At 36.8% G+C, this 27,887-nt stretch overlaps 1 protein-coding gene across 1 annotated transcript; it reads left to right on the top strand.

Annotated features, from left to right (window-relative positions):
• The first annotated feature begins 231 nt into the window (after positions 1 to 231).
• On the top strand, positions 232 to 27,762 carry fmn1 (formin 1). The gene is made up of 20 exons (XM_033991421.2): positions 232 to 523; positions 6,655 to 6,854; positions 11,288 to 11,758; positions 13,409 to 13,514; positions 17,005 to 17,066; positions 18,393 to 18,690; positions 18,793 to 18,994; positions 19,410 to 19,548; positions 20,373 to 20,460; positions 21,060 to 21,121; positions 21,206 to 21,294; positions 21,365 to 21,494; positions 22,120 to 22,266; positions 22,346 to 22,405; positions 22,829 to 22,949; positions 25,095 to 25,187; positions 26,375 to 26,426; positions 26,628 to 26,777; positions 27,500 to 27,581; positions 27,687 to 27,762. Exons 1-20 carry the CDS (start codon positions 232 to 234, stop codon positions 27,729 to 27,731), a joined length of 2,889 nt encoding a protein of 962 aa, XP_033847312.2. The 3' UTR covers positions 27,732 to 27,762.
• The last annotated feature ends 125 nt before the right edge of the window (positions 27,763 to 27,887 follow it).

The raw sequence follows: 27,887 nt of genomic DNA, 5'->3' as shown, positions 1-27,887 counted from the left end.
TATACACTATACACTATTAAACATCAATACAACCATACTATGTGAGCATTGTATCATCTACCATGATTCAGTGTGTTCATCTCAAATAACAGTAGAACATATATAGATTTTAAATTAAGCTATCCATCTATGCAATAAGTAAATACATATATAGAGTAATGGCTTTTCTTGCTCACATTGAACTAAATAAAGCATGTCAATTTTCTTTTTTCTTTTCAGTTTAGGATTACTATGGAGGGCAGACACAGCACCTTACACCTCTACACGCCCATCAGGGAGAGGAGCAGTGTGTCTCTCTCACTGAGCAGAAGTCCCGCCTCCCCCTTCAAAGCCCCACTCCAGATGTCCAGCCTGGGATGGACCTGTGGCTGTGGAGAGGACGGGCTAACATACAACAAGTTTTCAGAGACCGACTGTCTTTCTGAACTGATACCGAACATGGGCAACAAACAGGAGACCAAGATCAAGAATGAGAATTTAACAGAAGATGAGTTATTCAAATCACAAACATTTAAGAAAAGACGTAGAGCAAAGGAAAGAGACTGCATGAACCATTTTCATATCAAAATGGCGTTGTTGAATCCCCTCAAAGAAAGAAAACAAAGCAAACATTGGACTATGAACTACTTAGAAGAGAAAAAAGAACACATCCCAACAAGAGGGACTCCAATAGCCAAGAAAAAGAAAAGTATTGGGAATAATTTTGAAGCTTTAGCATCAGTAGCTAAGGAACACAACATCAGTAAATCAATATGGAATTTAAACCCTGCTTTACAATTTTCACCCTCTCCAAAATCTAATGATCTAATGACTGATTCGGACCATTCTGAGTATGAACATGAGATATTTTATGATGCACAAAATACCAAAAGTCCTGGAACTAGTCAAACGGTTAACCAGAGATTGTTAAAAACACTGGAGGAATCTGTAAAGGACATGGCAACACTTGGAATTTTGGGTCAAATCAAAGAAGTGGAAAGATTTCTATACAGGGGAAACCTAACCAATTCTGAATTAGCAAAAGAGACAAGTGAATCTGCACAAAAAATATTCAAAGCTCCACTAAAATGTACCTGCAATGATGCAAATTTTAATGATAATATTAACAGACAATTGCAGATTAAAGAGCTTCATACATTGGGAGAAGCAGTTAACCAAAGTTTGCAACAATCCTTAATGATGGAAGGACATTTATCAAGGAAAAGTTACCAACAAACCAAATCTATAAGAAGACCACAATATCTACCTGTACATTCACACTACGGTGACTCAGACTGTTCAACATCTCCATCTCCAACTTTGTCATCTCTGACCCCAAATTTTTCCACTCCTGAGCCCCAAAATAAGACAAAGAAGACAGAGGAAATGACTGGGTGTTGTGTCTTTGAACTGGAAAACTACAGTAATACAAATGAGCAATGGATGAACTGGATGAAAGAGTATGGCCCTATCTATATAGAAGAAAACAACAGTGAAGACAGTCCAGATGATCTGCTATGTTCAGGTAAAAATGCTCTAAAAAATTAAACACATGTGATTTTATTTTTATGTTTAATTATTTGTATGTGTCATATTGTAATATAACGTTGCACAATATATATGGCAACAGCATTTTTTGCTCTTTTTCATAATAATTTTGAAATAACAATAATTTGAATCTATCTTTGTTTTGTGCTGTACTTTCTGGTGCACAGGGGTGGAAAGTAACAAATAACTGTACTGTACATTACTGTAATTGGGTAGATTTTTTTGGGTAGTTGTACTTTTTTGAGTAGATTTGTAAACCTTTTACTTAAATGTAATTAAATATAATTCTAGCCATGTAACTCTAATTAGTTACATTTAAAACCATGAGTACAGCCCAGTCCAATCCAGGCCCAACCATCTTGATCCACAACTGTATTTGTTGTTTTTTTCATGTGTAATTTTTGCTTTTACTTAAGTACAAGTTTGGAAACAGTACTTGTAATTGAGTAATTCTGTACCCAATGTAAATGCCCTTTTACTTGAGAACAAATTTGCAGTACTCTTTCCACCACTGCTGCTAAACTAAGGCAGGAGTCTTTTAAAAGGTATTGTAATTGGTTCCCTCTCCAAGCAGTTTCAGTTTCACGGTCAGAACTGATTCCAGATAGGAGACCTTATCATAGGACAGTAATGGCATTAGGACATCGGGTGCAGTATAGCCTCTAAAATGTCATGAAATATTCATAAAACATTGTCTCATTATGCTCCCTATGGTATGGTATGCATACATATGTTTCCTCCTGAACATCCTGGTTGGGCATGTCATTGTATTGTTTAGTCTTCAGATTTTGTTCTCTGATATGACAAATGTACCAAAATAATACATATCTATATTTAAGTTCTACAGTTCAACATTCCTGGATTGAATACTTCTGAAATTACTATACAACCTAAGGGATACAGGGAGATTGTCTTATTATTGCATTCTCCTATCTGGAGACAACAACCACTTTGGGTGCATTCACATTGGTGCTGATATGTCCTGGTTTGAGCCCAGTTTAGTCCTGGTGTGACTTGGTCTGGCACTGCTCTAGTCCTGGTCTAGTTCTGGATTTAGTCTAAGTTAAGCACCAGTTTTGATGTACTGTGTAAAATCAGCCTTAGTACTTGAATAGTCTAAGAAGAACAGTTTGAATAGACCCACAACTTGTATTTTTGTTTTTTGTTGCATGTTTGGTAGCACATTGCGGAGTTGTATAGCACTAACAATAGAACTAGTATATACTGTTACTATTGTTTCATTATGTTTATATGAACTATAGAAATGACCGTGTTTTATATTTTCAAAACAAGATCTCAAACTAACTTTTTGTCAGTTTTCAGCTCAGGGTTAGTTGTCTGGAAAAGGACATGTGCAGAAGAGCGTAGCATTGCGTTTTCCTGGATGGTCAGTGAAGTGGAGTGGACAGTTTTAGAGGGACAGCAGGCTGCTTCTGACTGCCACATTTAAACATTGATTAACATTGTAAAGCTTTGACCTCCACGTGTCTGCTCTTTTCTTCCGCACAGGGCTCCAAGGGGTCATTACACACTCAGTATTCTCACAGGCAACAGCAGCAGACAGGGAACAGGCTGGGAGGTGGCTGGAAATAAGAGCTCCATGTGCCTCCAGTCAAGTGTAAAATAGATAAGTACCCCATGCACCAGAAGGAGTGGGTGTGCAGCAGTGTGCTCTATAGGGCTGTGGTCCACTAAAGAAATTCTTGTTACAATTTTTGCTAAGTCACTGAACCGTCCTAGAGTTGCGTTGTCAAAAAATCCCATATAATAATCAATACTGACCCCATATCAAAACTAGATATCAGAACTAGTATAACACCACATGATATTCACCCATAACACCATATGAATTCATTAGCAACGGCAATGCTACAACAGAGATGTGCTTACTAACACTTACTCAAATGAGACGATGAAGACTGATGTTTCATGGTATGCACAAACTATGAGGACCAAATAGCTGGGTGACTCATGATTTAAGACCTCTGCTCCCTTTCCTTCCTTTAGGAAATTGGAGACTGAAAAGAAAAGCATATGGGAGGGCAGAGGAGTCAAATGGTGACTAAGGCATTAGACTGGTATTTTATGATAACTGAGGTGTGGTCTTGCTCACGAATCTCAGTTAATAGCAAAAGAAAAATTCAAATCTGTCAACTGGACACAAGTTTTAGGACGAAGACGTTTAGCGTGCGAGAGGCTTCTTCCAAGTGGACTCTGCCTTATATCTGTCTGAAGGGAGGAGCTAACTGCACTGAAACTAACACACCTATCAGTATACATATTCTATTTGTTAGCTCAGAGGATGGAGCTATAAGCTATAACAGCATCCTCAAACCTAAATCAAAACAAAGAAAACAATAGTGCTTGCCAGTATGCTAATAGTGTAAGAGCACCCATTAGGGCCTGAACCATTATGCAAAATATGACTCATGACAGAAGACCTAGTCAACAAACAGTTTAGTTTGTGTTAGTTTCAGTGTAGTTAGCTCCTCCCTTTAGATAGATACAAGGCAGTGTCTACCAGTAATCTGACCAGAACTGAAGAAGCCTCTTGGATGAACAGCGAAACCTCTTCACTCTAAAACTTTTGTGCAGTTGACAGAATTTTTCTCTTGCGATGGATCAAACCTGAACGACTGAGGGATTACACAAACAACCTCAGTTAATGTATTAACTACAAATGTCTGTTACTTTTTGTTGAAAATTGTGTTATGTATAAATGATGTCTTTTTAATCATCATTGTGATTTCTTAAATAGCCATATCGAGTACTGAACCTTTTCCTTCATGGGCTTTTCCTTTAGTCGATAAACCGGTCGATGGTGACATCTTGATCAGTAGGACATAGCTGGAGGATTATCTGTCATATGTCAGGTTTATGTGGGAAACTGGGGCACTTAGAAAACCCACTCAAGCACAACTCCATAGAGAAACTGCTCAGGAATGGATTGAACCTTGCTTGACCTTTTGGTGTGAGATAGAAGTAAATCATACTAGATACTATTCCAGGCTCGACCCAGTTTCCTTCTCAGTTTCTCTGTCTCTGTAATAAAATCAGTATTCTCAGCCAGATAATGCGAGTTTTGTATTATGCAGATTGTTCATTTATTTTTGGACAATGGAGCTGCATACTAAGTGGTATTACTCAAATGAAAGGAAAATGCTTTGCTTTGAAGATGTGCTGCTTTTTCTAATGGAAGAAACAAATCACAGTGAATTTAAAAGAGCTTGTTTAAAGGGCCCATATTACACTATTTTCTGATACATGTTGTAATGTTGTTTCCTCGTCAAAATCATACCTGGAGTTGTGTTTTGTTTCATTCACACATGTTTAACACACAAACCCTGCATATTTAGGCTGAGTTCTCAACAGAAAACACTCTGTTCCACCTTGTGATGTCATGTGGTAATACAGGAAGTGCTCCACTGTGTTTTTAAAATCCAAACACCTTCACTAGAATTATTTGGATAATTTCAGCCATTTGTGGCCATTTCATTGCCAATCTCTATTGAACAAAAGGCAAAACATAGCTGTTAACTTGAAAACTATTGCTTCATGACATCACAAGATGGGACAGAGCATTCTGAGCTTTGGAGATGTAGACAGACTAATAATGCAGGATTACTCAAATATGTGTGAATGAAACAAAACATCTCCATGTATGTTTTTGAGGGGGTAACAACATTCTAACATGGCTAATATAGGACCTTTAAGTGCTAATCTTGATGTGTTTTGTGATGTGAGATAAGAGTAAACAAAAACAAGTCATTAGAACTTATTCAGATCATGATATTTTACTGGGTATTGTTGCTCTTTCCCACCTCTCGTCTCTTCGCAGCTCTGCTCAAAGTGCCTTTTGTTCTACCTGTGTGCACAGCAGCTACCACCGGGGGCAGTACATTTTTGTATGTGGACCAAGGTCAATGGGACACACTCATGGGCAAAATATGAGCATCGTGTCCTGTGTGGAGAGGGACTGGTCTAGGTTAGAATAGGACACACTGACTCAAACATTGTTAACTTTTCAAAATAAAAACCTTATTATAATTTTCAAAACTTTAGTAATCACATAGTTTTGTAAATTACCTTGTAAAATCAACAAATTAATGAATCAGAATTTTAAATGTGAAACTATTACAGAAGTTTTAGAAAGCAACATTTGTAATTTGTAATTTGCAATCTATATGTAAATCACTTTAATGGGCAAACATTTTTAGATTAGAAAGTTTGACTTAAAGGTCTAGGACGTTTGTCACCTCCTTGTCTCCTGGTTTTGTCTGGAATATTCCACAGTATGGCATTATGTGTCTGTCATTTATTCATGGGTGTTTTATTTCTAAAGGCATTATGTATTATGACTATGAGTCGGGTCTCTTTTCTACAGATTTGACCTGTAACTTGGCCTGGTGATGTGACCTGCTTGTCTCCATGGAGTAACCCCTCTATGAAGACAAGCTGTTACATAGTGCACCTTTAATGACGATGGTTAAATATAATCCTAACATTTATACTGTAATATCACAGCTTTCTCCTTACATAATTGTAATACTACATTTTGACAGTTGGACATCTGTGTGGCTGACTGTTCTATCACAAAATATCTTGTATGTATTGCCACTTTAAGGGCCCATATTACGTTGTTTTCTGATCCATGTTACAATGTTTTTCCCTCATCACAAACAGACCTGGAATTGTGTTTTGTTTAATTTACACGTTTAACACACAAATCCTGCATATTTGAGTTATTTTCTCAAACAGAAAACACTGTTCCACCTTGATGTAATGTGGCAATACAGGAAGTGCTCCACTATGTTATTAAACTACATACAACTTCACTAGAATCATTTGGATAATTTCAACCCTGGAATTGTCAATCTCTACAAAACAAAAGGTAAAAGGTACCACTTCATGACATCACAAGGTGGAACAGAGCATTTTGAGCTTTGGAGATGTAGACAGACTAATTATAAAGGATTACTCAAACATGTGTGAATGAAACAAAATACAATTCCAGGTATGTTTTTGATGAGGTAACAACATTCTAACATGGTTTAAAGCTCACAGGAGTCAGTTTTGCATAATATAGGACCTTTAATCCTCACTAATGCATAATTTGTTTGTGGACAGGCGAGGCCCTCCGGAGGCAAGAGGAGGTATGGCAGCAGGAGGAGGAGGAGGAGGAGGACTGCCTGTGCCTGTCTCATCCCGGCAGACCCCAGCATGTGGACTTTTTACACCTCACTGCACTTGAAGAGGAAGAAGACATCAGCCCCAGGCCCTCTCCACCACCATCCACCCCCCCTCTCTCACTGTCCCGCGGGCCAGGGGTGAGTTAAGTGCCTCCTAACTCACTTTGCGCCCACCCTGAAATATTTACTGCCTGAGCTTCTCTGTGGATATCAAGCTGATCTTTGAACATGACTTTTTCTGCAAAGTCATTGCAGCTTTGACCCATTTCTCAAACTATAGGGAAGGAATAGTTGCAGTTTTTTGTTTTCAGTAAGCAAGATTAACTTGTGGCGTCAGGCTTCAGGGCTGAAACAAAGGCTGTTGTGTTTTCAATAGTTATATAACCTCAGGATTATTGGAGATTGGAAGATGTGTTGTGCAATCTGTAGTATGGGTCTACTGCTTTGGCGGCCTTACCTTTCAATCCATGGGTTTCAGTAGGGATATATCAGTTCCAGTGTTGGTATCGGCCGATAATAACTTGACATATTGGTATCGGCTGATATTGATATTTGAAATTTTGTGTGCCATGTGTCATTCTCAGTGCATCACATTTTTCTTTTTGAACAGACATTAGTAAAAATAGAAATAGAAAAGCATTATTGCTGTATGTTTACACAATCATGTAATAACTTATTTTATATCTCAGATAAACACATTTTGTTATTATTTTTAAAGAAGTTTAAAGTTAAATTGTGATCTTTACTTTCCTGATCTCCTTCTGATCTCCTCCTATTTTTTACACGGATTGATCAGTCTGGTCTCCACTCCCTCTGTTACGTCTACAGTGCAGCCAAACGTGATCATTAAATCAGATTTGGTTGTTTTCAGTGACACATGTGGAACGAATAAGCTCATTGGTCACCTATGATTTACAAACAAAATCACATTTCTCTCACCTCAGATTTGCAAAGTTTAGTGCTTTGCTCATTGACTCTGCAGAAATCCACAATGTTTGTCAGTCCTCTGTGATATTTTTTTCCTTTCATTATTTCCATTATGGACAGATCATGCATGTCCCTGATTGGCTAATCAATCATGCCCATTTGTTAAATGGGGGATTCACTGGTGACCAGACTCAAATGTTCGTAAAGTGTTGAAGAAGGTAAATCTTTACTTCAACTTAAGATAAATTTGTCGACCTTGCTGTTAATTTTAAAAGCTAAATATCAGTATCAGTAAATATGGATTATGGGCCACAGCAGCAGGGCAAATACTGTCTCAAAAGATGTATATCTAGGTTTCAAAATGATAAAAAAGTAGGACTGTTGCCATAGCGATTAACAATTTATAACATTATATAATTTAAATGTTGCAAAGTCCTCAAAACATGACGCATAGCTGGAAGCTGATGGACTCATTAATTCTGGACAAAAAACATGGAATATTAAATGTAATGTATTCTTTGTGTTGTAGTTTTTAATCAGAGGAGGCTGTCAGGTGTGAAATTAGGTTTGAGCCAGGTACGATTCAGTTGCAGAATTTGTGAGAAAATAAATGTTTTGGAATGGTTTTATATTAGGACAATGTTATAGCAGAAAGTACTACATAGACCAAGATTCTTTACTTTGTGTCAACGCTGTCGACATGACCACATTACTCACATCTATTGAACCCTTTTATAGATAGAGAGAGAGAGAGACAGAGAGAGATTGAGAGAGAGAAAGACAGAGATGATAGAGAGATAGCTATATATAGAGAGATAGAGAAAGAAAGAAAGAGAGGAATAGAAAGAGAGATAGATAGGTAGATAGATAGGTAGACAGATAGATAGATAGATAGATAGATAGATAGATAGATAGATAGATAGATAGATAGATAGATAGATAGATAGATAGATAGATAGATAGATAGATAGATAGATAGACAGATAGATAGATAGATAGAGAAACAGAGAAATAGATAGATACATGCCAATGGAAGCAGTATATGTACTTTGACAACAATACCATAAAAATAGTTTGGACATTTTACTTGCCTGGGATCCAGAACACAAACTTGTTCAATACTTCAAGAAAGAGATGTAATCCCGGCAGACATTTTACATCCCTATATTTCTTCTATTCTTCATTCTCAAAACCAAATCTGGCACTAGGTTTAATCATTTTTGTCAGCAAATGACTTGAGGCAGAAGGCAGTTTTTTCATAATGGATTCAAAAATAGTGCAACAGAGACGTGATTAATGTCAGCTGAGGAGGTATAAAACCACAAGAGTAATTAAATGGTGTCTAGCCAATACTGTTATGTTCTTCCACAGTTCTTCCATCAATCTTATATATAAAAACTAATCTGATGATCCAGCTGAAAAAATGCATTGTAATATATTTTCATTTTAAATCATCTTTCTATCCAAACTAGGCTGTGTTTTTTGCTGCTCTGTAATCGGTTGTTATGTAGTTTCCAATGCAGGCAAACCTAAACGTTATTTACAAGATTAACTGCAGTCGTTACATAAACATAACTTGTTTAAGGCCACAATGTCCAAGTTATAAGCTTGTTGTCATAAGAAGATTAAATGTCACCCATTTCTCTCTGTAAAGAAAAGGGGTATTCAGGGTATATAGAACAAAATGGTTATGCTGTCACATGTTGAGGACATGAACTAAAATATGAACATTTGTGAACTAATCTGATAAAAAAAACAACAACTTCAGTCTCCATAACACTATATAATATAAAAGTGAAATATTTAGTAGCATAATTAATGTAGCAAACAGTTTTCAAACTTTTGACTTTATTTGATTTGAAATTTTGAGCAAACTTAAAATCATTGTACTTTGACTTCACTTTTATAACTTTTATTTCAAATGCACTCCCTGACTCAACCCTTCACATTTTTCCAAGACAAATCAGCCACTGTGTAGATGCATAATTACCTTTTATATATTGAATATTATCTGCTCTTAAATCAGATGCCTTTCTTGTCACCACCCAGACTTTTTGACTGTACCAAGACAATCTACAAAACAAACATCATTTAAAACATACTGCTTCTATTGCATTTTGCATGTGGTAAGAGAGCACTTGTATCAGTGGTGTACACAGAGCTGCTTAACCAATGAGGTGGGATCACATTCAGATTAGCTTTAGCCGTGTTACTCTGTACTCGCTCAAATGTGAGTGTAGGCATTCACTTTCTAGTTCCTCCTTCTGCTCCTCGGGTGTGGCTCTCAGTGCGTTCTCTTTACGGATGTACCAGGGTGGTGTCACGAACGCTAGAGGCCACGCACGGAATATCTCTTTGCACTTTGATAGATGACAGACAGGACTTTTGGAGAAAATCTTGCTCACTACAGTATCAGATTTGGCTCACCTGCAGCTGACTAAGGACTTGGAAGGCTCTGATGCTGCCATTACTCTTTGGGGTGTCATCTAGGGTTTTATATCTGCTTTTATGTTCACAAAGAATACCAAAATCAGCTCATAGATTTTTCGATTTGCTCTAAAATGTGCGAAATAAATCACGCCTGGTGAAGTAGCTGGATGGCTTTTATTGAATAAGGCTGACAACTTGATGCCAGAATTCGAACTTGCATTATATTCTCGTAACATTTCTATATCTTTTTTCATTTTTGACACTTTTTACTTCTATTATTCTTTCAATTTTACTTTTTCTGTCAATGGCAAATTAACTGCCACAAACTGACAAATGTTTTTCAGGGTTTTTTTTGAAAAGTAGCGTTTATAATCTACTTTTATTTTCACAAAGACAAAAATTAGCTCATAGTTTTGGACAAGGATTTTTCAATTTGCTTAAAAACTGCAAAATAAATCAGGCACAGCAAAATAACTGATTGCCTTGTATTGAATAAGATTGACAAACTGATGCCAAAATCTGAACTTGCATTAAATTACCGTAACATTACAGATTTTTTTCATTTTTGACAATTTTTATAACTATTGTTCTTACTTAAATTAACTGCCACCAATTTCCAAATGATTTTCAGTATTTCCCAGTAGTTGTTTGGATCTACAATGGAAGAACCATCTGCAGTACTCACATTTTTCCGACAATTTCCTGAAGATTTGGATAGGAACATATTTGAAGAAAATTCCAGCTGGGATGATGTTAAGGAAAAGGACTTGTTACCTGTTACTTGGCCTTGTGAAGTTGAGAAAACAGATGAATTTGATTTACTTTTAAAATCAAACAAGATTCCAGACCAGCCAGAGAAGGAAGTTGATGAATCTGAAGATTGTGATCATGAAATTTTAACTAATAAATTTAATGAGGAAGAGAATATTCATGAAACGGTCCAGGTAGATTTGTCTAAATGTGAAAATAATGAACTGAATTGCGTATTTGGAGCTCATCAAAGCAATTTGCCAGTTGCAAGCAATGCCATTGAGGATAATTTGATTAATTCTAACCTCCAAAATTCAGTGGATTTTTTGCAGCCTGAAAAAATGCATGAATTTGACACGAAAGAAGAGTTTGAACCATCGTTTGAGGGAGAAAATATCGAAAATGTATCCCAAAATTTGTCAGTAGAACAAACTAAAATTCCCATGTCAAAAATCGTTATTCAGTCATCACGTATGTCAAATGAACCGCCTCCGGGATCAACTTTAACCAGAGCTACTTTTTCTCCATCATCTCCCACTGATAAGCAACCCCAACTTCCTGCCCTGTTCAGTGGCCTAAGGGTTCTGCGGAAAGGGGTAGTCGGACCCGATCACGACACGATATCCCAATTCAAACCCGTATCGCAAAATAGCAAAACACAAGGCACATTCCTGGACCAAATATCTCAGTTTTTAAACCGGGAAAAGCAGGAAGAAGGAGGAGAGGAGGCAAAACAAAATGAGTTTAACGATATCATGGAGACGAGGTCCAGTGCTGACGCGGTATTTGATGCCTTCAAGGCGTTTTTCACCCCCAGACCTCTGAAGAAAGACCCCTCAGGGAAAGTGGACCTAGACGCAGTGAGGAGGAGGATCAGGAACGAGAGAGAGCAACTGAAAGCTTTATTTGAGAAGACAGAGGAGGAGGATGGCAAAGTATGACTCAAACAAATATATAAAATATATCCAGTATATCTATCTATAATTATGTAGATTATCACATTACTAGTAGTACTGCAGATACAGTTTTACTACTATTACTGCATTACTGCATTACTGCATTACTGCATTACTAAACTGTATTGCCAGAGGTGGTAGAGCAGGCAAAAATTGTGCTTACCAAATGAGTAACGTTATTTCAAAATAATATTACTCAAGTAGAAGTACAAAGTAGAAATTACTCAAGTAAGAGTATTTGGGTAAAGTACTACACAAGTAAGAGTAACTTAAAGAGTAACTGTCTGGATGTAACTTCTGATTTATAATTTGAAGTTAATGTAATTTGAAAGACAAAACATTAAATAATGCACAAAAAATGAGTAAAATTAAAGCATATCTGAAGGAGCACTGCAAGAAACACAAATGAGTCACTTAGACTTTTACTCAAGTAAGTGTACTGTTACTTTGATTAAAAAATATTATTCAAGTAGGAGTAAAAGTATGCTGCTGGAAAAGTACTCTGAAAAGTACAATTTCTTTAAAAAGTTACTCAAGTAAATGTAGCTGAGTACTACCCACCTCTGCATATTGCTCATATTATATTTTTTATTTTAAACATTGAGGCTAAAAACAATATTTGGTCTGATTTCTCATATATTTTCACGGCTATTTTTTCTGCACCTGAGATGGGCATTGGGTTATGATGGACACTGAGTGAGATGGCAGGATTTAAAGGTGAAAGGGATGTCAAGATGATTTGGTTCATTGATCAAAAGAACTAAAAAATAATAAGTGCGACAATTTCATTAGATAAGAATAAGAAAATGTGATTGAAAATTAAATAAGATCTTAGTAACTGTGAATCGCACAATCATTTTTACTCTCATCATAATTGTGACACTCAAATTTTATATATGCAGACATACCTCATTGGTGACAAGTCTACAGTTTAGACTTTACCCTCATTAATTAATCTTGATGTTGCCCATTAACAGTCTGTTTATTTCTACAGATGTAGGCTTGTAGTCATTTAGTCGATTAATCATTTGAGGGAGTCTTAGTCAACCAAATTTTTATGGGACAACAGCAGAAAAGAGAAGTTAGTGAGCTTTGTTTGGTATTTATCTGTAAAAACTCAGACTAAACTCGTGACTCACAAATTTAATCTGTGTTTATATAAATACATTGTTTCCTTATACTTTTTTCTGCATAAATATTTGTTTTTATGAGTATAGTTTGGATCAGATACATAGAGATACATAATAGTTTTGATAGTTTTTGCCACACCCCCTTTTTAGTCAACAAAGGACTACAGAAATTCATGGTCCTTACTTATTTGAGAGTTCATAATTCAGTGCAATCAGTTAACCCACCTGCCACTCAATGACAAAATTGAGCAAAAAGGATAAAAACTGAATGAAACGCATCTGTAAGGTCATAGGGTGAACAACATATTTTTATTCATAAATCACACACTTACCTGCATGTTACCAATAATTATTACTAGTACTACTTCCTCCTGCAGAATCCAATCCAGAAAAGCCACATGCACTGAAATATTGCCACATTTTATTTTTTCACTTTGTCCCAGGGCAGCTATGGCTAGAATAGTGCTAATCATATTTGTTTGTGTTATTGTTTTTACAGTCGGAAAGACCCACCGATGCTGAGGACAGGACCCCGGGTCGTCTCCAAGCGGTCTGGCCTCCGCTACAGGAAGAGGAAAAAGTGGGACTGAAGTACACAGAAGCAGGTACAGTACATATGGATCACTTGTGTTAATGTATGTGGTTCTCATTCATATGTACTGCGTGTTCTGCTCTCTGAATGGTAGAGGTCAGACTGTCAGCAGGATCTAAATATTCCTGAGTGATGTTGGCTGGACATAGAGCAGCAGTTGTTTGCTCTGTGGTCATGTGATGTGATACTTGTAATATCAAACTAAAGCTTAGATAAACACTACCCCACCTTTAGTGTATCCTCTGTCAATACATCACAGGTGCACAACGAGACAAGACTAATGTAATAAAAACATTAATGGGTTCTGTAATTAAAAGTGCATTATGTAACTTTCCTGGTGGAAGGTCATTCTCTAATTTGTCTCCGTGGAGATTTTCTGCTTTACTGGGAAGATTCCACAATATGATATTTAACTCATCTATTGCCATGGAAAGAAGCAGGTCACCCCACCAGGCCCAGGCCTCAGAGCTGTGGAAAATAAAAAGTAATAATGCATGTTTTATAAGGCATGCTAGCTGTTAAAGGTTATTAATAAATGCAGTCGTACAACTATAAGTTACTGTTACTGTAATATAGCCCAAATACAGTTTGATCCATAATGATTTAAATTATATTATATTAACATGTAGACTCTCATTTTTAATTTGGATGTATTCAAATACAAATTGGAGGAATAGTTCAGGAGTTACAGATGTTAAAATGAACCTACCTCTTTTTCAGATTATAGTCTGGCTATAGCCAAAAAAAAAACCCATAAGAAATCAGTCCAACGTTCTGTAATACCCAGAAGCTGCAGCACTGAGGAGGAAACACGGAATTTTCTTTAAAATATTAAAAACGAACATTATAGATAATATTCTTTTCAGGACATATTCGTAAATACCTCAAATGAAATGGTCTCTACTTAAAGGTCCTATATATATACATATCCTATATATGAGTGTTAAGCCATGTTATAATGTTGTTACCTTCTCAAAAACATACTTGGAGTTGTGTTTTGTTTCATTCACACGTGTTTGAGTAATCCTGCATTATTAGTCTGCCTACAAAGCTCAAAATTCTCTGTTCTTGTGATGTCATGAAGCAGTAGTTAGGGCTGAAATTATCCAAATGATTCTAGTGAAGGTGTATGGAGTTTAAAAAACACAATGGAGCACTTCCTGTATTACCACATCGCATCACGAGGTGGAACAGAGTGTTTTCAGTTTGAGAGAAGACCTAAATAAGTAGGGTTTGTTAAACATATGTGAATGAAGCAAAACACAGGTCTGTTTGTGATGAGGAAACAATATTATAACATAGATCAAAAAATAGCCTAATACGGCACCTTTAAATCAAGTCTTATCTACCTGTAGTTTAAGTCAAAACCATGGTGAGTGGCAGCAGTTAGATGCACACTCAAAATTGGATTATTGTGAGATTTTTGGAGTTATAGGACAATTAAAAATACACGTAAACATCAACACCACCTGATTTCTTTCTGATGGTGGTCCCTCTGGTTACTCACATCAGATAAATAAAGGTCCAGAAATCAGATAATACTCAGATTTTGGTGTGTATGCGGACATAGTGGATACAAATCTAACTGCACATGCTCCTACTAAAACAGGCTGCATTCAGATCACGTGACGTCATTATATATAATCCCTATAGTTTAAAATTGGGCTGGAGTGTAGGACAGAAGTTTATGGTGGGATGTGCTTTTTAACTGTCAAAAAGCAGATGTTTTGATGTGATTATTGCTTAATATCTCTGTAATTACTGGGTGTATCGCATTAAATTAAAAACTGTCTTCTCAGGATAAATAAACTAAGGTGAAATACATTTATCACTATAGCTTCAGAGAGTCTCATTATTCAACCCAAAAGACGTGAGTGTTGTCATTTGAAAAGACTATAAACCAGAAGATTAATATGACAAGTTTGTGGAGCCAACACCAAACAAATAATGATAAAGTTCGTGATTCATAAGTTTGGATAAACAGCACAAAACTGTAACTCTCCCGTAGAGTTATAGGCGCCTGCTCTCCATCAGAAACTGACATCTTCAATTTGTAGAAAGTAAACACAACCTGTGCAAGCATATAGACTTGATTATATTTTGAGCACACAATCAATAAACCGTCAGTTCGCTCTTTAAAACACTTACACTGTGCTTGCCACTGGTGTAGTGGTTAAATGTGTTGCACTTATGTGGTTGTTAACACATTGGTTCTGTGGCGTGGGTTCACCTCTCTTGCGAAAGTTTTAACTCTTTCATTGTCAAAATACATACAAAATTCCACTGTATGCTTTTACTTTTATTAGTTTAGTTATTCTGTAGTGGTAAAAAAAAGTGAAAAAGTCAAAATTAGCTTATTCAAAGAAGATTAGGCTGAGGAAAGTTTGAGCTACATTCTACACAGAAAAAAATGTCATACAAATTAAAATGGACACAAAGAGTCTTGAGGAAGAACAGAGGGTTAAACACCATCCAAGACTTTATGTTTATTCACCTTATTCCAGAAGTTGCCGTAGGCACCGCCATTCGCTTGGTTTTATTTTGCATGGGGGGCAAATAAGTTCTATACGGACTATTGTGGAGCAAAAGAGGCTCATAATCTTTATATCCATAAGCCACATTTGTCTGGCAAAGAAAGAATACATTAAAACTTGATTTCCCAGTTTCACATTTTTGTTTTTCGGTTTCAAAGATTATGAGCCTCTTTTGGGTCCATAGTCTACAGAGCCATTTTAAAGCCTCCCAGAGAATCGTTGCATTGTGGATGACACATATGAACGTTGAACATTTTGCACAAGTCAACCCACTTTATCAGATTTTAGTAGAAAACTTTTCTCAAATACTCCATTCAAGAGGAGCATACACTGCCTGGCCAAAAAAAAAGTCGCCACCCAAAAAAAAAAAGGTCACACACTCTAATATTTGGTTGTTCCTTTAGCTTTGATTACGTCACACATTCACTGTGGCATTGTTTCGATTTCACTTCTGCAATGTCACAAGATTTACTTCCATCCAGTGTTGCATTAATTTTTCACCAAGATGTTGCATTGATGATGGTCGAGTCTGATGCTGCACAAAGTCTTCTCCAGCACATCCCAAAGATTCTCAATGGGGTTAAGGTCTGGACTCTGTGGTGGACAATCAATGATGTCTCATGCTCCTGAACCACTCTGTCACAATTTGAGCCCGATGAATCCTGGCATTGTCATCTTGGGATATGCCCGTGTCATCAGGGGGAAAAAAATCCATTGATGGAATAACCTGGTCATTCAGTATATTCAGGTGTCAGCTGACCTCATTCTTTGAGCACAGACTGTTGCTGAACCTAGACATGACCAACTGAAGCAACTCCAACCAAGTTAAATCCAGATGGTGACTTTTTTTTAGGCCAGGCAGTGAATTTACTATTGTCTGTCACAAAACGCAGTGCTCTCTTGTGGCAGATAACATATTTGGACTCAAAACAGTGATTAGAAAATGTTGATAGAGTTTTGTCCTTTCAGAGCACCAAGCAGCACTTTTGCAGCTGAAGAGGGAATGCAAAGATGATTTGGAGCAATTACAGGTAATATATATGAATGCTATTCAGACATTGTAAAATCTGTTGTATGTCTTATTTCCAGGAAAATTGTGAAAACTATAAACTTTAAAATGATTCTCTACCAAAATTAACAAAAGAACAGTGACACCACAACACTGCCCATCTCTACTACTTCCTTTTTTCCCTGAGGGTTTTTAGTGCGCAGTGCGGAGCTCACTCCCACCTTCTGGTCCGTGTATAAGAAAGATTGAGCCTTTGCTAAGAAAATCTTTACCTATTTCTTGCAGTCAACAACATATAATAATTGCATTAACTCTATTAGAGTTCATTGTAAACTGCAAAGATACATCATAGACATTATTCTTAAGCCTGTTATATTTTTTCATAATTTAATCAGACAATAATTGTTCAGCTGTGACATTTGTTATTATGTTCAGACTGCAAATATACATAGAAAACAGATATATAGAAAACAAGTAAACAATATATGAAAAATGTATTTAAATTGTCATTTTTACTTCAGTTAGACCCCAAATAAGGTTTATCTTTACTGTCCTGACTGAATTACTACGTCTAAGTCAGGTCAAAACAGTACTGGATGTGGCGCATGACAGAACTAAACCAGGTCCAAACCTTTGTAAAGCATAGCTCATGCATAATCAAAAATGACTGCAAAGGACCAAAGGGACTGCAACTGCATTGAAGTAGCTCAGAAATATGGGAAATATTTGATGTAATTTGAAAGAATGCTGTAAATAAATTTACATTGTTTATTTGAAGCTCATAGGAGTACATTATATCCTCATTTGGTCCTTTAGGGCCTGGTATTGTGTATTTGCGACATACCACAAAATTAATATAATAATAAAACTATAATTCCTGATGACTTGATTTTGATAAGTTGTCTAGGGAAAATATGACAAAATGCTGCATATATATACTTGCATATATATATTTGCCTCATGTTGGGAATTTACACCAGTTACACCAAGACACATTTCACACTTTGTATGTTTTTTTAATCAAGTGGCTGCAGCCCGCTCAAACCTGTCCCATGGGAAATGACTGCTATAAAATTATTCACAAGGACCTAATTAACAACCTATAAATGAAATTGGAGGAATAACTTTACCATGCAGGTCATACTGATGGCTCTTTGGGTTTGTTGTAAATAAGAGACACCAGGCGTTGAGGGGTTTTACTCGATGTAGACAGTGATGTTTTCTGCTGAAGTGAAAAGCTCCTCAGGTGGAAACTGTTAGCTTCTCTTCACTCTAAAAGTTTAACTCTTTTAATGATATGACATCACGTGAACTTACTGTACCAAACTAAAACTCAGTATATTTCTAGGAGGACTATGCTGAGGAGCTGAGCAGGCTGAAGGAGGAGAGCGATGACAGCGTGGCCCGACTTGAGTTCACCATAATCGAGCTGCAGTCCCGTCTCTCCCAGTCCGAATCCCGCCGCCATGGTGAAGTTCGGGATGCTTCAGTTTCCACGGGAGACGACGCTCCATGCAAAACATTTCGTAACATTTGCATTCAGACAGACAGCGAGATGTTTGTGAAGATAAGCAACAATGAAGATGGAATCATTAATCTGCAGAAAGTTGAACCTCAAATGCCGGACGTTGATTTGATTAGCTCAAGTTTGTCCAGACAAAACGATAACCAGTCATCACCAAATCCTAAAAGCCATAGTGGTCAATCACACTCAATCAATGATCCTCTTTGTTTAAACTCAAATTCAGAAAACATACCCCCGCCTCCTCATGTCCCCCCTCCACCTCCCCCTTTGCCCCAGTCAGGGATAGGTCTTCTCCCCCCTCCTCCACCTTTGCCCTTTGGATATGGGCTCACCTCAAGGGACAAAACTCCCAGAAAATCTACAGTAGAACCATCCCAGCCCATGAAACCACTGTACTGGACAAGGATTCAAATACAAGAGAACGAGTAAGAGATTTGTATTTGTGCTGTTACGATCGTAAAATTTCTAAGTCAATTACTAAGAAAAAGACTCAATACTTGATACTCAATATCGATTCTGACACACGTTGATAATAAAAACAACTCTTTATATAGACAGAAGAATGTCATTTTCATATTATTAATATATGATTTTTTTTAAACTTTTGACAATCTAAGCTTTAGCTAAGTTTTAGACAGGACTCCACTGATTCCATATTTTAGTGGATCTGTCCTGGTCAAATAAAGAAACATAATACTTCACCAACCAGGACAGCGGTGGAATGACAGTGAATTTGAAGGAATAGATGAATTTGTGAATCATAAATGTATAGATATTTTATGAATTGTAATATATTGTGCCTGGGGAATTTGTAAATTACAGTATTTTGTTTTGGTACAGTAAGGAGACCGTATGGAGCACTTTGGAGGAACCCAACATTAACACATGTGATTTTGAAGATCTGTTTGCCAAAATCACCACACAGATGAAGAGGAAGCCACTGTCAGAGGCCTATGGGAAGAAAACTAAGCCTAGAAAGGTAACGCTGTTCTTATTGATATTTTACAACTGATGTCATCAACATTCCCTAGAGGTGTGACGCTAACTGTAGCACTGCTCTATCTGAGGCTTGTTAGACTTTAATCTGACCAGAAAGAGCTGGTTTAGAGAGCTGGTCGACAACAGTTGAGTTAATTTGTGCTGTCACAAGCCAACTCGCATTAGCCAACAGTTTTTCAATTTGTCACTCTCACCTTTTTGTTTAAATCAAACACCTAAACAGGACCATAAACGCTCATATTGATCACAGGCCTCTCAAAATATGCTGTTTACATCCATTGTGTATTTTTTCTTGAGGTTTCAGACAGAATCTTTTTGACTGTGTTTGCTAATGTGTGCATTGCTGATGTTACTGCAAAGTGTCAATTATGCTCTGCACTTAGCTCTGGCTATTTGTAACATCTCCACTAGAGGGGGCTGGTGTCAAGGAGATCAGTAGACATATATATATATTATCTACTTTTTTCAGAATTTAGGACATTTTTTGGCTAATGCATGTTTATAATATCTGCTGCTGCTTCAAACACGAAGATATCCAACTTTTTTTTTTCCCCCAAGTTCTATTGATGGGTTTCAGCTTCTTGTTATTTGCAACATTTCATGATTTTTTTCCCATTCAAAGATATATTTTTTATTTAAATTGTTAATCACTATGCCAACAATCATAATTTTCCACCACTGTGAAAACCATGAATGAGAGAACCCTTCATGTTGCCTCATAATAGCTTTGTTGCTAATGGCTCACTAATTGGTTTGGTGATGTGCGGTCGTCATAGTGACCATGGTTTGTTGGTACATTAACAGATTGTGAAGCTGTTGGACGGGAAGCGCTCTCAGGCCGTGGGCATCCTTATCTCCAGTCTGCATCTGGACATGAAGGACATACAGCACGGTGAGGCAACAGTGAATCTCTCTAGTCTGTTTGGGACCTGTAACTTCTAAAACTGTAACTTCACCATTATGTTTGTTCATGGTCATAAAATAAATACTAAAAATAAAGAGTGTATTTATTTATTTATTTGAGAGAATATAAATTAACTTCTGTGACAGTTACAGTGTAAATATCCCAGAAGATAGCAAAGGCGGTAATGTCCATATGTTGTCCTCAGTTAACACAGACGACACTTACAAAACATTACAAAAAGACAAGATAACATTGAACCGTAAAAAGCCCAGAGTTACAAGGGCTCACATAAACTGTTGTCATCTGCCACTAAAACTTATGCAAACTAAATTTATAAAACACACAACTGAAATAATTTTCTCTCACCCAACCACTTTACCCCACTTTCAACCAGCCCATTTGTGTATATTAGTGAGGTTCTCAATTTGAAAATATACAAATATGATGATGTAGGCTATAATTTTGTATATAGAAAGTATCATTACTCTACAACCTGAGGACTGCAATCGATGGTATTGGTTAGGGACCTCTGTAACTCCTAATGGTCATAAGCAAAATGAAATAAATGCATGATTCGTCTTTTACAGCTGTTCTGATGGTGGATCATTCTGTTGTGGACTTGGACACTATTGAAGCTCTCTATGAAAATGTACGCAATCTAACAACATCACATTCTTCTAATTCTGACCACAAATTTCCACACTGCTCATTTAAATACTATGCTATTTTTTAGAGAGCGCAACCAGATGAACTTGGAAGAATAAAGCAACATTACGAGACTTCTAACGAGGAGGACATTAAACTACTGGACAAGCCTGAACAGTAAGTATCTAAAAGTCTATGGATGCTTAGTGATCATGTTTTAATAATATTTTTTATTGTGTTTTTTTAGGTTTCTTTATGAGCTCTCCCAGATCCCAGATTTTGCCGGTAGAGCCCAATGCATAATCTTCCAGTCTGCATTTCTTGACGGCATAGCTTCCATCCAACGCAAGCTACGTGCTGTTTCATCTGTCTGTGAGGTAGAGAGAAATTTGATAGATATCGTAATGCTGCTACATGTGGAATAAACTTTTGACTTGCTTATCTGCAAAATATCAAGCTTTTTAGAAATGTTATGAATTAAAAATGAATTTCCAAACTGTTTTATGATGAGAAAGAAACAAAATTTGACACTGTCCATTATTGAAGGAAGATAAGATTAACTTTCTTTCATATTAATAGATTACCATGAAAATCTTTGATATCTAGAAAAAAAAACACTTAAATATACATCTTTATCAGTGACTTACTAGGTTTATTATTTAATTTGTAATTTATTTAATTACTTAAACTTAGACAAACTGAGCCAAGTCAAGCCAGTAGTTCGCATGTTACAATATAATAATAAAGAGGAAAAAATTGATTCTAATACAGTTCAAAGTAATACTTAAGGCCCACATTTTTTCCACTCCTACATTTACAGATCTGTATATAGTAAATATAATATATCTAGGCTGTGTGCAAGAGGTGGTGGGATACACAGTACATCTGAGTTGAAATACAGTATATGTTACCTGTCATTTTACAGAAAAAAAGATTTTCATTTAGATTTACAAATTGTTACATATTTGTCTTTCAGGACAATGTTACATTTTTGCCTTTCAGGTGTTGTTGGAGCGGCAGAGTGTGAAGCAGATCATGGGCCTTGTGTTGGCTCTGGGGAACCACATGAACGGGGGCAGCAGAACCAGAGGACAGGCCGATGGGTTTGGACTGGAAATCCTTCCCAAACTCAAAGACGTCAAAAGCAGAGTAAGACCATCACATTATTGTAAACAATTTCATATTTGCAATAATACAGAATATTTATTTTGTTTTTCTTTATTTTTAGGACAATCGCATCAGTTTAGGGGATTATGTAGTGTCTTACTACCTGCACAATGTGGACAAGGTACAGTTTTACAGACACAAAATCGTCAAATTAGATGTGGAGAAGAGTCAGAAAAAGTTGAAAAATGTGGTGCAAATAATGAAATAAGAAAGAGTTTAAAGTATGTATTGAAAGTGCTACGATTACATGTTGTACTGAGATTCATCTTTATATGTTCCATGTTTTTTAAAGAGAGAAGTAAAATATCTAAAAACTGCATGTAACTGTTTGGTTACTTGGTAAGGTGGAGTTACCCCCCTCCCCCCTCCATTTTCCTGAAAACTCCACCTGAAAACTTGCACAGCACACTTTTAATGTAGTTTCAAGTAAGGCAGAAGAAACAAAATCAGTGAGGGTCTCTTCCTCTGTAAACATAAAGTTATTTTTACTAAGCACTGTCAAAGATTTTAGACTGTTGACAATAGAAAAGTGTTGTCTTTACAGAACGCTGGAACAGACAAGAGCATGTTCCCTCTGCCAGAACCTCAGGACGTGTTCTTGGCAGCTCAGGTGAAGTTTGAGGAGCTCCACAAAGACCTGAGAATGCTGGCCCAAGACCTTACAAGTATGTATTCACTGTCTTTCACTCTACTGATGCTACAGTCCAACTATAGGCTCTCCGACAGACTGGCTTGGCGCCTCACTCCAGTCTTAATCCTGAGTCCATCAGATCTGCCCCATGCACCGCAGTGGCATTGTGCCCCTGTCGCCAGCACAAAGACTACAACTTCCCATGTGTGTAATCAGCAGAGCCCCATCAGTCTGTGATCTGTGGCCCTCTCCTGTGGCTCCAGTGTGGCCTGGGAGATAGACTCTTGCAGCTCTCAACTCCAGGGCTTTATCTGACAGTGGACTCAAGTAGCATGCCATCTTTCTTTTGTTCAGTGTGATCTTCCCCTGTGTCTCCATCACAAATAATTTAGTTTAGTTTAGTAAGTCATTTATGTTATAACTGATGAAACTGACACTTTGCAACTGATGTCATCAACATTATCTGGTGCGGTGAAGCTAACTGAGGCACTGCTCTGTCTGAAGCTCCGTTACTCAAGTTAGACCTAAACCTGAGCAGAAAGAACTGACTTAGTGTGAACTACAACATGTGAGCTGAGATGTGCTGCTTAACAAGTCCTGTTCATATTAGGCCCTCAGCAAATCATCAACACAAGGCAGTGTGTCCTGATCTCCCATCAATGCTTTAAATATAAATACTATACTATAATACTACTATAAATAAATGTTATACTTTGGCTGAGTATATCTCAGTCACGTATTTTCTACAACCTCTAGACCAAAATGGAAAATAGTAATTCGAAGTAAAATACCTACTCTGGACAATAAGTCGCACTTTTTTTCATAGTTTGGCCGATGGTGCGACTTATACTCAGATGTGACTTATATGTAAAATTATTAAAGCATATAATTTCACATCTTTGTTATTGTCATACTGGCAAGTATGTGTACCAGTATGACAGCCAGGAAGCGGAGCTTCATCTACTTCCGGAGTTGGCAGAATTGCTCAGGAGTGACTCTGAGGGTGAAGAATTCAATGGATTTAATGATTTGGAGTGAGATCAAGAGTAAACTTGTTAGCTTGTTTTTTATGATTTAGTTATCTGATTAACTGTTAATGTCTTATGTTAACATACCAGACACGTGTTCAGTTCGTTGCTCTACTTGCACAGTGTTTTGTCAGATTTAAGTTGAATTATCTGGTTGTATAATAGTTATCTTGATTATGATTGCATGTTCTTATTCTACTGAACTGAACTTTGCAGTACAACACTGGAATCTCCAAATAAAGATTCTCATATCTTATGACACTTTATCAACATTGCATTAAGTCACGGGGGCTACTGGTTACAAGTAGTAGGGCATTAGGCTTAGAATGATGGAAACCTACATTTAAATAATACCCTTCGTAAAACACCTGTTGTTTACTTTTACCTTTTTATTTGGTTGTAGTCCCATGAGATCAGCTTGTGTTTACCAGAGGCTCTATGACCCCCGTCAATCTGACATAAATTGTCACAAAGGACAGACAAAAGAACCACTGACCCCCTGCACATGCACAAAGAACAGTTTAGACAACAGTATCCTTGTGTAATCTTATCTGCAGATGTGAATGTAGTGTGGAGACATGGAGGTAGGGAGGAGGAGGAGGAGGAGGAGGAGGAGGAGGAGGAGGAGGAGGAGGGGGTTGTGTTATGACTGCCTGGGCAGACTGGCTCCTATGATCCACAGAGAGGAGGCTACTGAGATAAACGTAACAGCAGGTGAAGTAGGGATGTAGCGTTATTGGGATAAAAAATAAATAGGGTTAGGGTTAGGAATAAATGAACAGGTAAATTTGGTGGTGCTTAGAGCTTAGTCGTAGATACTCTGGCAGATCAGAGAAACACATAGTCCATTTGTGTTGAAACAAACATCTCCGCTTTCAAGCAAAAAAGAAAAAATTATAATACATCCTAACTATAATATACCTTTTATTCATAATGTTACGAGAGAGAAGTGTGCTGCAAATAAGAGAGAGAGATCGAACTGCCACAAAATTGTCTACTGCGAGGCCTGGTCTGGTTGCAATCCCTTTTGCATTCAAACGGAAGTAGGAGAGACTGGCTAGACAACTGAAATATAATACAGCTTGCAATAAACGTAATAATACTATGTGCAATATTTGTTAAACTTCGCCCCTGTTGCAAATGTTTTACAGAGTGTGAGAAAAACATCCAAAGTGTTTGCAGTAATTCCCCAGAAGAGCATCAGCAGCCGTTTAAAGACAAGATGGAGGCATTTGTTCTCAGTGGTGAGTGTAACTGTACTGTCTTAAAATTATTCAATATTTTTATTAATTCAAATATATGGAAGCCCGTTTCCGCCATGGAAAAAAAAAATAAAAGCCCCACAGAAAGTCGAAATTACGAGTTTTAAACTCGTAATTATGAGTTTAAAACTCGTAATTATGAGTTTAAAACTCGTAATTATGAGTTTAAAACTCGTAATTATGAGTTTAAAACTCGTAATTATGAGTTTAAAACTCGTAATTACGAGTTTAAAACTCGTAATTTCGACTTTTAAAACTACTAATTATGAGTTTAAAACTCGTAATTAGGACTTTTAAAAGTATGAATTATGAGTTTATAACTCGTAATTTTGGGAATGTAACATTTACAAAAAGTGAACCTTATCAATTTTGATTAAATGAATTTGGTATTTTAATAATTTCCTCAATAAACCAGCGGGGTTGTGACCAGCTGGCACTCTGCTCAGACCAGGAAAACGAGCGCTCACAGACACAGAGCACAGCTCATGAGTGGTCAGAACAGCACTCAGGGCCCACTGATTTGTTCAAGACACCAGAAACTTTACTGGAGCTTAATTTATTCATTTTTTAAAAGTATGTAGGTGATAAACATAACAGTCCTCCTCCTGTCTCCTCTGCTCTGTACACTCAGTTGCAGTGTGCTACAAGCTCAATTAAGACTTTAAAAGTTCTAATTACGAGTTTTAAACTCATAATTAGTAGTTTTAAAACTCATAATTACGAGTTTTAAACTCATAATTAGTAGTTTTAAAAGTCGAAATTACGAGTTTTAAACTCGTAATTACGAGTTTTAAACTCATAATTACGAGTTTTAAACTCATAATTACGAGTTTTAAACTCATAATTACGAGTTTAAAACTCGTAATTTCGACTTTCTGTGGGGCTTTTATTTTTTTTTTCATGGCGGAAACGGGCTTCCATACTAATAGCAGTTTTTCTCAGTGATACAGACAGAAATATCTATCTTTTTGAATTATTACAACAAAGGTCCTTTTAAGATCAGAAGCAGACGACATATGGCATTAGTTTATTTATTAAAATCTACATGGTGTGAATTTCTATCAAATAACGAACTGGCTCCTTTTTATGGGACTCTCCATAATCATGTGAAGAGCTTAATAGTTATTGCCCTACTTGTACTAATTGTTTTGTTTCTTGTGATTCTGCAGCAAGGAAAGAACAAGGTGAAGCTTCCTATCAGCTCATGACAATTGAGAAAAGGTTGGACATATTTTTCATCTGTTGAAACATGATGATAATAATGATTACAGTGGTCGGCAGGGCATAATGATTTAGTTTAATCTCATAATAATAATATTTGGGCACATAACACCAAGGGAAAATGTAACATACAAATCATTACATACCAAGAACATCACGTGAAATAAAATTGAGAGTGTGCATTGCATGTATTTGGTTTAGTTTCCAGGATTTGGTGGTCTACTTTGGTGTGCAGCCCAAAGCAGGAGACAAGGAGGTGACCACCAGCTACTTCTTCATGCTCTGGTTTGAGTTTTGTGCTGATTTCAAAGTCCGTTGGAAGAGGGAGAGCAAAAACATCTCAAAACAGAGGTAACAGACATGACATAGACATCTTAAATGTCCTACATTGCACAAAATTAATTTGTATGGGCTTAAGCCATGGTAAAATGTTAACTCTTCAAAAACATGCCTGCAGTTGTTTTGTTTCATTCACACGTTTGCGTAATCCTTTACTATTTGTTTGTCTGCATCTCCAAAGCTCAAAATGCTCTCTTCCACCTTGTGATGTTATGAAGCGGTAGTATTCATGTTAACAGCTACTTTTTACCTTTTGTTCAGTAGAGACTGGCAAATCCAGCACTGAAATTATCCAAATGATCCAGCAAAGGTGTATGGAGTTTAAAAATACAGTGGAGCACTTCCTGTATTGCCATATGACATCACAAGGTGGAACAGAGTGTTTTCTGTTTGAGATAAAAACTCAAACAAAAATATGCAGGATTTATGTGCATACAACTGCAGGTGTGTTTGTGATGAGGAAACATCCTTATAACATAGATTAGAAAATATTGTAATATGGGCCCTCTGTGTTGATGAGGTATTCTGTTTTAGAATGAGTGTGCCCGTTCACTGGTGCAAAACTATGATAAATATTTACCACAAGTACTTTCCAATAATTAGAAAAACATAAACGTGCCATGTGCTCTTTAATATACTTGATTCAATAATGACGAAGTAAGACAATTAGAACGGGTAAAGCTTCTGTATTATGTGTGTAATTTTGTTGCTGAGTTGGTTTGTTTGTTTTTGAGGTTGAAGGAGGCCCAGCTCTCAGTGAAGAGGATCACAGGAGAGAAGAAAGTGGAGACCAGAAATATCAACCCAAACAGCCTGGTAATATCATACTGTACAACTACTCAGTCCGTCTGCTGAGGTTTAACCACAGTGACTGGGGTTTAAATACAATACTTTACAAATGCCATTGTTTTGTTTGAACAGAAAGAGCGGCTGCGCCAAAAGGAGGCCAACCTGTCTTCTATTTAAAAACCTCAGGAAGAAAAAACAACTATGCCACCAGCCCGGGTCATATGAACAATTTTTTGTACATTTTGTGTCACATTTTAAATAGATATGTGATTGTTTTACAGTGTGATAATCAATTGATGTTTTAGCAGAACTTTTTGCATTTGGGATTTTTTC

Source organism: Periophthalmus magnuspinnatus, chromosome 24 (assembly GCF_009829125.3).
Source record: "Periophthalmus magnuspinnatus isolate fPerMag1 chromosome 24, fPerMag1.2.pri, whole genome shotgun sequence".
In the NCBI taxonomy this organism is placed as follows: Eukaryota; Metazoa; Chordata; class Actinopteri; order Gobiiformes; family Gobiidae; genus Periophthalmus; species Periophthalmus magnuspinnatus.
Note: the sequence above shows the minus strand (reverse complement) of the source record. Positions and strands in the feature narration are given on the sequence as shown.

Bases quoted from the DNA above. Each gene is read 5' to 3' on its own strand.
- fmn1 (XM_033991421.2), top strand. From the start codon at position 232: ATGGAGGGCAGACACAGCACCTTACACCTCTACACGCCCATCAGGGAG. The intron at 22,950-25,094 runs GTATGTATTCAC...AATGTTTTACAG, and splicing joins GCTGGCCCAAGACCTTACAA to AGTGTGAGAAAAACATCCAA. The intron at 26,427-26,627 runs GTTGGACATATT...TATTTGGTTTAG, and splicing joins CTCATGACAATTGAGAAAAG to TTTCCAGGATTTGGTGGTCT.